The 13212-nt window shown below is 45.3% G+C and overlaps 1 protein-coding gene across 1 annotated transcript in view; it reads left to right on the top strand.

Moving 5' to 3' along the window:
* The window catches only part of TTF1 (transcription termination factor 1), a 61654-nt gene that overhangs the window by 28437 nt on the left and 20005 nt on the right, over nucleotides 1-13212 (top strand). Inside the window, exon 8 of the mRNA XM_068248921.1 lies at nucleotides 5871-6081. Coding sequence (XP_068105022.1) covers nucleotides 5871-6081 — 211 coding nt within the window. The remainder of the gene's footprint in view (nucleotides 1-5870; nucleotides 6082-13212) is intronic.

The raw sequence follows: 13212 nt of genomic DNA, 5'->3' as shown, positions 1-13212 counted from the left end.
ATGTAGAGCAGATACCTGAACAAAGGTAGTACCCCCTCCCGAGCATTCTATTTTGTACTGGCTTTGGAACTCTCATTAAATGAACATTCCGCAGAGATCACCTGGCAGGGCTAAAGATGTCGTCACCAGTGATTCATTTCAGAATGTAAATCGGGGAACGAGGAAAGATTTTACAATGAACAAACGCAGACTAAATAATCTATAAATGTTTATTGTGGGGGAAAAAAGCAATTTCATTTGTTATTTTGACTACCATTCCTCTTTAAAGTACCACTATAGCAAAAAAAATTGTAAAATGTAAAATATATCTAAACACATACAAATAAGAAGCATGTTTCTTCAAGAGTAAAATGAGCTATACATTTTCTCTTATGTTTCTGTCACCCAGGGCACACCAAAAAGCTCTAGCGTAGAAGCAAACACTCAGCGCTTTTTGGAGTAATTTTTTTTAAGCGATTCTAGACATGTGCCTAGCAATTTTCTAAGCATGCCTAGCGATTTTTAGAGCGTTTTGGTGTAGTGTTTGGATTTTTAGAGCGTTTTGGTGTAGTGTTTTTTTATCTTTTGTTACAGTAGAGCTGTAACTGGACAGCTTCTGTAGCAAAAACGCTTGGAAAATCGCTCTGATCTAGCGCTTTTCAGAGCGATTTCCACTTTCTTATTCTTAAAGAAGGTCTAAAAGTCTCAAAAAAACCCCCCACTTTTTATATCAGATTGCTCTATAGTATTTTGCCACCTAAAACGCTGCATACCCGCGGCTGAATACTCACTATAAACCCCCACCCCGGGAATCCCGGGGCAAAAATACACGACTTTGTTGGTCATGGATTTTGCTGCCCTAAGGAGGTAGAGCTTTGGGCTGTAGCTGTGCCTCCATTTGCAGCCATCAGTGGTGATCGCCGCCTCTCTCCCGCCCCTCTCAGTGAATGAAGACTGAGAGGGGCGGGGAGAGGCGGCGATCAGTATGCAGCGGTTTAGGTGGCACATTAATACTATAAAGTAATCTGAAATAAAAAACTGTTTTTTTGAGACTTCAGAGTATTAATCAGCAAAAATGCTACAGGACCCGCATTTGGGAAAAAAGCACTTCGCTCTGGTGTGCTCCATCCCATTCAAATACATTAGCCAATTGCTTTTCACAGCGCCAGCGTTTTTTAAAACGCTCAAAAAAGCGCTTGGTGTGCACCAGCCCTTACAGTAGTTAGTAGAAAACTGACTAGTTTTTGACTAGTCCATCTCTTTTCCTATTTTCCCATTAAAACACATTTAGAATAAAATAATTCTTGACATAATGTCCCACCTAAAGAAAGCCTAATTGGTGGCGAAAAAAACACGATATAGTTAATTTCATTGTGATAAGTAATGATAAAGTTATAGACTAATGAATGGAAGGAGAGCTGAAAGGTGAAAATTGCTCTGCTGCTTAAAGGGGAACTTCAGCCTAAACAAACATACTGTCATCAAGTTACATTAGTTATGTTAATTAGAATAGATAGGTAATATAATCTCTTACGCACCCTGTTTTAAAAGAACAGGCAAATGTTTGTGAGTCATGGGGGTTGCCATCTTTGTCATGGGGGCAGCCATCTTTTTAGTTAAAAGGAGGTGACAAGGAGCATGAGACACAGTTCCAACTATCCTGTGTCCTGATTACCCCTCCCAGCTGCACACGCTAGGCTTCAAATGTCAAGTTCAGAAAGTTAAAAAAAAAAAAAAAATTGCACCAAAACAGCAGAACGAGAACAACAAAATCAGAAATCCCATCATGCTTTGCACAGCATCAGGGGAAAAAAGCCCGGGCAGTTTTCTTCTGTGCAGCTAAATATGAGGCTTGTATAAGAGAAACAAAGTTCTGATGCTGTGAAACTGTTAAAGAAACACCAGGCCTTTTCAGTGCTGCTGAGTCAATTTTTAGTCCGGAGGTTCACTTTAAAGGGGAACTTCAGCCTAAACAAACATACTGTCATTAAGTTATATTAGTTATGTTAATTAGAATAGATAGGTAATATAATTTTTTACCCACCCTGTTGTAAAATAACAGGCAAATGTTTGTGATTCATGGGGGCTGCCATCTTTGTCATGGGGGCAGCCATCTTTTTGGTTGAAAGGAGGTGACAAGGAGCAGTAGACACAGTTCCAACTGTCCTGTGTCCTGATAACCACCCCCCCCCCCCCCCCCCCCCAGCAGCACACACTAGGCTTCAAATGCCAAGTTCAAAATGTAAAAATAAAAAAATTTGCACCAAAACAGCAGAACGAGAGCAACAACATCAGAAATCCCATCATGCTTTGCACAGCATCAGGGGAAAAAAGCCCGGGCAGTTTTCTTCTGTGCAGCTAAAAATGAGGCTTGGATAAGAGAAACAAAGTTCTGATGCTGTGAAACTGTTAAAGAAACACCAAGCCTTTTCAGTGCTGCTGAGTAGATTTTTAGTCCGGAGGTTCACTTTAAGGGGTAAAACCCCTCAGTTGTGAAGTGGTTAAAACAAGTATTTGTAGTAGTGTGAATTTTTTTTCCACCAAGACTGTAGTTTCTGTTTTTATTGATGTGTGTGTGTGTTTTTTTTTTTTTTTTCCCCCTACATTCTTGAAATTGTACTAACTGCCAGTTTAAAGGGACCCTGTGATGGGGGAATAGCAATGAAATATACATACCTGAGGCTTCCTCCTGCCTGATCGCTCCCATGGCATCCTCTTCTCCCTCTCCGTTCATCCGCTATTGGCCCTCTGGTCCGGGAACCAACTGTGCGGCCTGGCCACATGCGCGCTCTCGCTGTGTTCACATCGCCTGGAGCGTTCTGCGCCTGTGCAGTACCACTGTGCAAGTGCAGAACGCTCCCAGCGATGGGAGCGCGCCTGGCCGGACTGCGCATGCGCTGACTGGCCCCTTCTAATGGATTTAAGGAGCCAATTGCAGGGGAACGGCGAGGGAGAAGAGGACACCGTGGGAGTGATCAGGCCAGAGGGGGCTGGAGGAAGCCCCAGGTATGTACATTTTATTGCAGGGACCCCAGCTCTGGTACACTTTAAGTGTACCTACAGTCATGGATATAAGAATGTGTAGCTTTAACCACTTCCGGCGCCCATGGACAGTGTATCTATGGCCCGCCAAACTTCATTTCTGCATCTGGGGAGCTGCTGTCCACACTCCCACTGTCCACACTCCCACTCGCTCCCGCTCTTGTTCACGTCACCGCCCGCACTCCTGGAGATCGATGAATGGGAACGCAGTCCCGGTTGCACTGATCGGTAACTTCTATGAGAAGCCGCGATCATTCTGAGAAAATTTTTTTTCCATCCACCCTTCACTTCCTGTAAGCATAAAAGTACGTTTACAGGACGCATAAAAAAAAAAACTGAGAACATCTTGTGGCCAAATATTAAAATTACATCTACATACATTGATTTTTATACACAGAATCAGAATTAACTGTTAAAATTAACTCCTTCCCTCCCACACTCTTCCCAAGGAACCCCAAACATTTTTTTTGTACAATAAAAAAGACATAAATAGTTATTTTAGGGACTGAACTTTTTTAATATGTATGTCAAGAGGGCATATTGCTGTTATTTTTTTATATTGTGGGCTTGTAAATAGCGATGGACACAAAACTAAAAAGATTTGCCTTTATTTCCAAATAAAATATTGGCACCAGACATTGTGATAGGGCCGTAATTTAAACGGTACAAATGGGCAAATAAAATACATGGTTTTTAATTATGGCAGCATGTGTTATTTAAAAACTATAATGGCCGAAAACTGAAAAATGATTTTTTTCATTTTTTTTTCTTTTTTTTTCCCGTTAAAAAACATTTTGAATAAGATAATTCTCGGCATAATGTACCACCCAAAGAAATCCTTATGGGTGGCAAAAAAAACAAGATATAGTTAATTCAATTGTGATAAGTAGTGATAAAGTTATTGGTGAATGAATGGGAGAGCTGAAAGGTGAAAATTGCTCTGGTGCTCAAGGGGTAAAACACCCTCAGTGGTGAAGTGGTTAATCAGTGTGGTAAATTGAACAGCTGATGGGCTTCATTGTTCAAGTTCAGAATCAGTGGACATTTGCACAAAATGTCTGAATAGAAGCTCATCTCTATACATCACTTTTTTTCACCAAGGATTGAAATTCATTCCAGTCAGTAGCTGATACCCCCTTTCCCACAAGAAATCTTTACCTTTTCTCGAATAGATCATCAGGGGGTCAGCATGGCTGATATTGAGGTGAAACCCCTCCCACAGTGTGATGTCATGACCATGGTCCTGGCAGTTTTCGGTCTGTGAACTTCATTACATTGTGGGAAATAACAGGTTTTTCCAACTGCCAAGAAAGCAGTATCTCCTTCTGTGCATAGAACTCTCAATGAAAATTCCGTAGCGATCACCTGGCAGAACTAAATGTGTTACTACCTGTGCTAAATTTCAGCATGTTAATTGGGGAGGGGAAAGATGGGCAAACACTGACTAAATAATTTAGAACCAAGCAATTTTATTCAGCATGTGGCGAACTATAGATGAGAAGGGGCTGCATAAGCCCTCCCATCCCCTGCTAGTGAACAGTGGTAGTGCATCTAAGTAGTTTTATGGCTACACCCCATTGCCTCCAACCACTTTTATTATCATCAAGGGGTTCCCACAGCACCCCTTCTCTCTGGACGTTCCTTGGTGAGATGAGCGTATTCAGGGCTGCCCACAGCTTCTGGACACCTCTATGATGATTGGCTAGTCACCCTTTCAATCAACGAGGCTTCCATTACCATCCCATAATTATGGTTCTCAGAGAGGATGGAGTCCAGTTACCATCTTGGAGGTGACAGCTTCAAGACTTTTACTGGGGAAATAGTAAAATAGTATCACCTGGACGGAGGAGAGGTATACGACAAAGAAGAGGACTTGGGGATTAAAGGAATACTCCTTGAAGTAGGTTTCTTTCCACACAAGAAGTTCTTATTTAAAGCAAACCTGAAGTGAAATAAAAATACAGATACCTAAGAATAGGGAAGCTTCTGGGTGGTCCAGAGGCTTCCCGTGTCCTCCTAGACCCCACCACCGCTGGCCTGGATCTTCTAGCTTTTGACCCCGCTTTCTTGCATGAGCGCAGCCATGCTGCTTGTGAACATTCAGCTTAATGCGCGGTGCTGCCTTGCTCGTACACGGCGAGGAGTGTGGCCGCGAGAAGAACTCTTGTCGGATACGTTCAGAGGGTCCATGTGGCAAAGGTTAAGGTCAAGGAGGACATGAGAAGCATTTAGATTATCCAGAGGCTACCCTCTACCTAGGTAAGTATCTCATTTTTGTTTTTATTTCACCTCCAGTTCACTATAAGGCCCTAGGTCCTATAGAGCCTACCCATTCCTCCCATGGTCCTCTTGTTCCTGCGTGGTCACCCCCGCTTCAGTCTTCCACCACCGGGAGGCTTGGGGAGCTTTTGGACTCCCAAAGATGGTGGCTCCGTACTGAGCATGCATGAGCACACTCTGCACACGCAGTACGGAGCCACCCGTCTTCGGGAGCATTCAAAGCCCCAAAGCCTAGCGTGGCGGCACAGAGCAGTATCCGACCCATTGGTTGAATACCCCTAACGAGGGTGAGGATGCTGGTATGAGGGGACCCTAAGAGGAACAGAAAGGCTCTGTAGGACCCAGAACCATTTCCTCTCTGTAAGTGAATGTCTGTTTTTTGGTTGGTTTGTTTTTGTTTGTTTTTTACTTCAGGCTTGACCTAAAATCTCAATCCAATTTCAAAATTCGAATTAGAGTTGTGACGGTCCCATTTCTGGTTTATAAAGTAATTTTTTATTTATGGGAAACAAAGTTGGTAGAATCTTTCTTCTCTTTCAATTGTTAGTAAAATCTTTTCTATTTTGCAGAGGTTAATAAAGGAAAATGGTCAATCGAGGAAGTTAACACTCTTATTCAGGCTGTGAAAAAGTGTGTTCTGGGGTCTCTTAAAGGCAATAAGGATGTCGACTTACGAGAAATGGAGTCTGTCCCGAAAGAAAAATTGTACAGGGAAATCCCTTGGTCCATGATAGAAGAAGAGGTCAAAACCAGAAACTGGTCGCAGTGTAAATCCAAATGGTAAGTCTGTCATTTTGTTTTATGTAATTTCAGGCACCAGAGAATGAGAAGGGCCCTGAAAAAGTTAATTCCCCCACCCTACAATCGACATGCATAAAAATGCCATCATGCTTGATTAATGCTAAGTTTGTGCCCATTTGTGCTTCAAAAATAAAGATTTGTGCTGCTTTCATCTTGAAGATCATAGCAATTATTTATTTATTTTTACGGGAAAATGGCATGCACCCCCCTGCAGTGGCGCACGGACATGAAACCGGTATGGTTGGGTAGTGCTGTGTATGTGTCCACTTGTGTTGCAAAAATGACTGTTCCATCTTAAAGAGACCTTACTGAATAGGTACTGACCCTAGCCAGGATTCGAACCCTGGTCTCCCATGTCAAAGGCACTGAAGTGTCATAAAAATCATCTTTTTATTTAAAAAATGTGTTTAACATGCTTGCCCTACCTAAAACGCTGCATCCCCGCAGCTGTAATTAACTAAATCCCCCCCCCTCCCCCACCTCCCTCCCCCGCAAAATCCACGACTTTCTTGCTCATGGATTTTGTTGCTGTTGGAGGCAGGGCTATGAGCCGCAGCTCTGCCTCCATGTGCGTCTATCAGCGTCGGATCTCCGCCTCTCCCCCGCCCCTCTCAGTGAAGGAAGACTGAGAGGGGGCGGGGAGAGGCGGTGATCCGGGCTAACAGACTCACTGAGAGGCAGAGCTGCAGCTCATAGCTCTGCCTCTCACGGAAGCGCTCCCCGGATTGCCCCCGGGATTTTGGGGGGGATTTAGTTAGATTACAGTGGCGGGGATGCGGCGTTTTAGTTAGGGCTAGCATGTTAAACACATTTTTTTAAATAAAAAGATGATTTTTGTGAGACTTCAGAGTCTCTTTAAAGGTTTAGAGTTCAGTCAGCCCCCACAGCGTGTACAGCTAGGTGAACTTTTGACCTTAAAGCAGATCCGAGATGAAAAATTAACTATAACAAGTAACTTGTCTATATATCTTATCTAAAGTTTAGACAACAAATCTAGCTGCAAACAGCTGTAATAGAATATCATTATTTCTTCCTGTGATACAATGATAGCAGCCATGTTGTTTGTAAACATTACACAGAGGCAGGCTTATCTGCATCTTGAGCAAAAAAAACCTAATCCCCCTCCTTCTCCCCTCTGCTTCTGAAATCTCTGGCTAGTAATACCTCCCCCTCCTACTGCCCAGACTGAGCTCCCATGAGCCCTTGCTACTGTCTGAAAGTGCCTTGGATCTCTGAAAACCTGTGGGGGTGGCTTGTTTAGTTTATAGGGAATTAGAGTATTAAAACAAAAACAAAAAAGTATTTGGCTTGAGGAATGCCCTATAAACAATAGGAAAGGAACACAATTATGCAATGAGTAGAAGTTAATCTCGGATCCACTTTAAATCTCATAAAAACCATGAGTAATGGAACAATGATGTTTGCAGCACAAATGGTTAGAAATACTTCACTACCCAACCATACACGGTTTATGTGCACGCGTGTGTGCTGGCATATGACCATTGTTTCGGTGCCATATAGAGCCCCTTTATCAAGGCAATGTTTGCTTGGAGGCAAATATAGAGCCCCTTTATCAAGGCAATGTTTGCTTGGAGGCAAAAAAAAAATCTGTCTGCCACTGTAAATAAGTTCCTGTAAGGGAGGTAGACTCCTCTAAACACTCGCGTTCAGTGATGTGTACTCAGCTGACAGCAGCAGGCTGCAGAGGAGTCTGACTTCCACCTCCCTTACATTTACAGCGGCAGACAAGATTTTTGCACTGAGCAAGCATTGCCTTGATAAAGTTGTATTATGTTGCTCCGAAACATTGGCCCTATGCTTTTACATGGAACCAATAAAGATTTACTTTGGATGTGCCAGCTCTTTACTTTGTTGAATACTGCATAGAGGCCCTTGTCCCTCTTTTCCAGCTGTTGCACGCCCCCTAGAAATAACATGTTGGATCCTTTAGTGTGTGCGAGACACTACTACAAATGTGTGTGCGCTGGATGATGTTACCACCGGAAAAACAAACAATTGCCATTATCTTGAAAATTTAGGTAACACAAATCGACCCAGATGTAACACTGACTAGCCCGCCCACCGGCTGGTGACGTATTCCCTGCTGTGCAGGAAGTATGTCACTGGGATTCCCGTCGGTCTGTGCATGCACTCCACGTCGTGCCGTGCTCCCATCGTGCACATTTGCTGCGTCACCCATTGACTTACATTACTGCATTATCCGTGTGGTAGGCATGGATCATGGGGTAACGCACTGCAGACTTTGTGTTGGGATTGTGGCGGTTTTGATACTTCCGGCACACTGTGTTGCATCACTTGAACTGTGCGAGTCTCCATAGACCTGCATGGCTGTTGCGGCGGGGAAGCGTACTAAGTTGCCACGCACTCTGCAAGAGGCCTAAAAGTGTATTAGTCTGCCATGCTGCTCCTGTGTGAGTACCGCCAGGCCTGCATGAAGTGGGGCGCAGTCGCACGCTGCAACGGTGGGGGATGTGGGAAACTAGCTATGTTTATCTCATCATGGGGTTGATTCCCTAAAGGAAATAGCACAAGTAACCTCCTCTTACTTACGCTATTTCCACAGCGTGATTTAAATGTAATGCGCTGCATGCTACATGCGCTATTAGCTTCGTAGCGCCTGTATACACAGGAGCGCACATGCTATGCTGCGGATAGTGCTGCATAGCGAACGCTATTAAATTAAAGCGGTATAAAACCCTGACATAATATTCAATAAAAACATGTTTTTATATGCCATACGGTTATCATATTTGCATTTGTGCATAAGTATTATTCATTTAGAAATTATACGTTCCCAAAAGTACAGTTTTTTGCTTTGTGAGCTGACTTTGCATTTTATTATTAACTGGTTTTATTCATTATGTATTGAATTCAGAAATGCTTTGAGTCTCTGTCTGTGTCCCGGAGCTTCTCCACGGTCAGAGAATGTGTCACATTCCTCACTTGATACATTTAAGAAAACACAAGATAACATTATCTACACTTTGGATGCGTCCACATTTAGAGCACTGAACTTTCCAGCAGAGTCGGGACAAGGTCCTCCAGCACCCAAGGCTGAGACACCAAAGTGCGCCCCTCCATCCCTGCCACCCCAGCCGTCACACACTGATTGCTATTAGACTAAGAGGGCCACAGGGCCCCCAACCTCCCCAACACCTTAATATCTAGTTATCTGGCTTGCAGTCACTGCCATGTATCCCTTTTCTTATTTCTTTCTGCTTCAAACACAATTAGGAATGACAGCTCAATGAATTCTGCGCCCCCTTCAACACTGCGCCCTGAGGCTGGAGCCTCTCCAGCCTATGCCTCGGCCCGGCCCTGCTTTCCAGCCCTGTGTGTAACCCTTTGAATGCTGGTCTAATCAAAAAAAATTGCTGGTTGTATACAATATGCTGTAAATAATTTTTTAGAGCAAAGAAGGAATGCTGGGTTTTATTCCGCTTTAAGCCTCTTTCCAGTAAATAAGGAGCATTCCTCTCCTCCCGCTAGGGCTGAACGATTTTCGGTTTTAAACCGAAAATCGTGATCAAGGGCAAGATGATCTTGAGATCGTCAGAGCTGCGGTTTTGCTGAGGTTTTCTCAGCCGCTGATACATGCTCTGCTCCCTCTTCAGTTGTGTGTGTAAACAAAACAAACATTCCCCTGTAGGCGCTGGAGAGGAGGACCATGCCCCCTCCCCTCTCAGGATGAGTCAGGCTGGTGAATGGGGCAGACGGGGGAAGGACGGCTAGTCCCGCCTCTATACGCTGAAGATGAAAAGAGCCGGAGATGCAGCGCTGCCCAGGGAGCCATTAACACAGTAATTAACAAACTTCTGTCTGCTCTCTGCCTGGCAGGGGACAGTCTATGACAAGTACTATATTACTGAGGTCCTATTACTGAGGTCCTTCTCTGCCTTTCCTGTGTGTGTGCTGCTGCAGCCTGGCTGGGGGATGACAGTGACACTGAAAATGTCACCTCGCTGCTGCTGCTGGCTGGACAGCTTTTACTAATCACCCAACCACACAACTATTACACTCAGCATCTCCCCTGAGCACTGATAGGCTGCATGGGGAGTCACTGCTGTCATGTGACACAGTACTAAGCAGCAGGGCCGGGCCGAGGCATAGGCTGGAGAGGCTCCAGCCTCAGGGCGCAGTGTAGGAGGGGGCGCATAATTCATTCAGCTGTCATTCCTAATTGTGTTTGAAGCAGAAAGAAATAAGAAAAGGGGATACATAGCAGTGACTGCAAGCCAGATAACTAGATATTAAGGTGTTGGGGAGGTTGTGGGCCCTGTGGCACCTCTTAGTCTAATAGCAATCAGTGTATGACGGCTAGGGTAGGAGGGATGGAGGGGCGCACTTTGGTGTCTCAGCCTTGGGTGCTGGAGGACCTTGTCCCGCCTCTGCTGAGCAGTGTATAGATAGGAACTCAGCTAGATATATGTAGAGAAATAGGATTATATACTGTATATATGATTATATATTCCCCTACATATACTCCTATTATCCTACCTCTACATATATCTAGCTGAGTTCCTATCTATACACTGCTCAGTACTGTCTGACATGAGTGACTCGCCATGCAACCGATCAGTGCTCAGGGAAGATGATGAGTGTAATAGTTGTGTGAAGAGGTCAGTGGTTGGGTGATTAGTAGAAGCTGTCACTCCCCAACCAGCAACACACACGGGACAGGCAGAGAGGGGACCGCAGTAATAGTAGTTGTCGCAGACTGTCCCCTGCCAGGTAGAGAGCAACTGGATGGTCGGAGTGTTCTGATCCATCGTTGTATAGCAAAAATCGTGTACAGAGTCGAAATCGCAATTTCTGACAAAAATCGTTCAATTCAATCTTTTCCTAAAATCGTTCAGGCCTACCTCCCGCCCTGAGTCCCTACGGGTCCAATCACTATAGAGCAGTGGTTCCCAACCTTTTCCGGCCCGGGGAACACTGCCTGACCAAATTTTTCTCCGGGGAACGGCGCGGGGGGGGGGGGGGGGGGGGGACGGCGACGGGCGGAGTTGCGGCTGCATAGCTAGCATAGTTGCCCCAGTGTAGGGAGTTTAGTTGCCTCAGTATAGCCAGTATAGTGCCCCAGTATAGCCAGAATAGTGCCCCAGTATAGCCAGCATAGTGCCCCAGTATAGCCAGCATAGTGCCCCAGTATAGTATAGCTAGTATAGTGCCCCAGTATAGCCAGCATAGTGCCCCAGTATAGCCAGTATAGTGCCCCAGTATAGCCAGTATAGTGCCCCAGTATAGCCAGAATAGTGCCCCAGTATAGCCAGAATAGTGCCCCAGTATAGCCAGCATAGTGCCCCAGTATAGCCAGCATAGTGCCCCAGTATAGCCAGCATAGTGCCCCAGTATAGCCAGCATAGTGCCCCAGTATAGCCAGAATAGTGCCCCAGTATAGCCAGAATAGTGCCCCAGTATAGCCAGCATAGTGCCCCAGTATAGTGCCCCAGTATAGCCAGAATAGTGCCCCAGTATAGCCAGAATAGTGCCCCAGTATAGTGCCCCAGTATAGCCAGTATAGTGCCCCAGTATAGCCAGAATAGTGCCCCAGTATAGCCAGCATAGTGCCCCAGTATAGCTAGTATAGTGCCCCAGTATAGCCAGAATAGTGCCCCAGTATAGCCAGCATAGTGCCCCAGTATAGCCCCCCAGTATAGCTAGTATAGTGCCCCAGTATAGCCCCCAGTATAGTGCCCCAGTATAGCCAGTATAGTGCCCCAGTATAGCCAGAATAGTGCCCCAGTATAGCCAGCATAGTGCCCCAGTATAGCCCCCCAGTATAGCTAGTATAGTGCCCCAGTATAGCCCCCCAGTATAGCCAGTATAGTGCCCCAGTATAGTGCCCAAGTATAGCTAGTATAGTGCCCCAGTATAGCCAGAATAGTACCCCAGTATAGTGCCCCAGTATAGCTAGTATAGTGCCCCAGTATAGCCAGAATAGTGCCCCAGTATAGCTAGCATAGTGCCCCAGAATAGTGCCCCAGGATAGCCAGTATAGTGCCTCCCGCCCGTCCCCACGGCCAACGCTGTTATTACCTTAACAGCTGCCGCTCTCCCCTCTCCAGCGCGTGTATATTCTAGCAGCGTATCTCCGGCTGCTCTGTCTGTGTGATGCGGAAGGAAGCATCCGGGCAGCGGCTTCCTGTAACGGCGATATGTATCGCCGTTACTATGGGAACCGAGCCCTCCCTCCTTCCGCATCACACAGACAGAGCAGCCGGAGATACGCTGCTAGAATATACAGGCGCCGGAGAGGGGAGAGCGGCCGCTGCTATGCTAATAACAGCGGCGGCACGGGCGGGAGGGGGAGAAGAGGACGGCACACCAGGCAACGTTCCGCGGCACACTAGTGTGCCGCGGAACACTGGTTGAAAAACACTGCTATAGAGGACATGATCCCTGCACTCTGGCCCAATAGGCTGCTTGTCAAGTGAGTAAGCGCATCAAGCTAATAGCGTAGTGTGCAGCGCATTACATTTAAAGCATGCTGTGGAAAAATAGCGCTAGTAACAGGAGGTTAATCGCACTATTTCCTTTAGTGAATCAACCTCATGTCACTTCAGGCACGCGTTGAGTGCAAACATTTCTGGAACACTGATCTGATGGTTTGGGGTTTTGTTTTATTTTTTTTCTTTCAATAAAAATCAAATGACTTTCTTACAGATTAACTAGTCCATGCGATGTACTCCGATCGTTAGTTAAAGCAGCAGGGACAGCCATACTATCCGGCAAAGAAAATACTTATTCTACTTTTATAACATATGTATTGTACTGGCCACATTTTGATTTTATTGAATTTTATATAGTTAATAACGAAAACTGTTTCAGGCATTTTCCATCTTTACTGCCTCTGACTGAATCCAATCCTGATGTTATTTCCTCCCTTACGCTGCACTGTCATATCTAGCTTGCTTTGTAAACACCTGTGAGCACAGCGCAGATTGCATTTCAGCAGCTTTTGCAGATGGATGAGGTATATTTTCGTTCCCAGCCTCATGTCACACTGAACTGCCCCCAGCCAATCAGTGAGGAGCAGGAATGTGGGTGGGGAAGATAACAAACTTCCCTCTCCTCAGCAATGTACCA

The sequence above is a fragment of the Hyperolius riggenbachi genome, chromosome 8, assembly GCF_040937935.1.
Source record: "Hyperolius riggenbachi isolate aHypRig1 chromosome 8, aHypRig1.pri, whole genome shotgun sequence".
Lineage (NCBI taxonomy): Eukaryota > Metazoa > Chordata > Amphibia > Anura > Hyperoliidae > Hyperolius > Hyperolius riggenbachi.
Note: the sequence above shows the minus strand (reverse complement) of the source record. Positions and strands in the feature narration are given on the sequence as shown.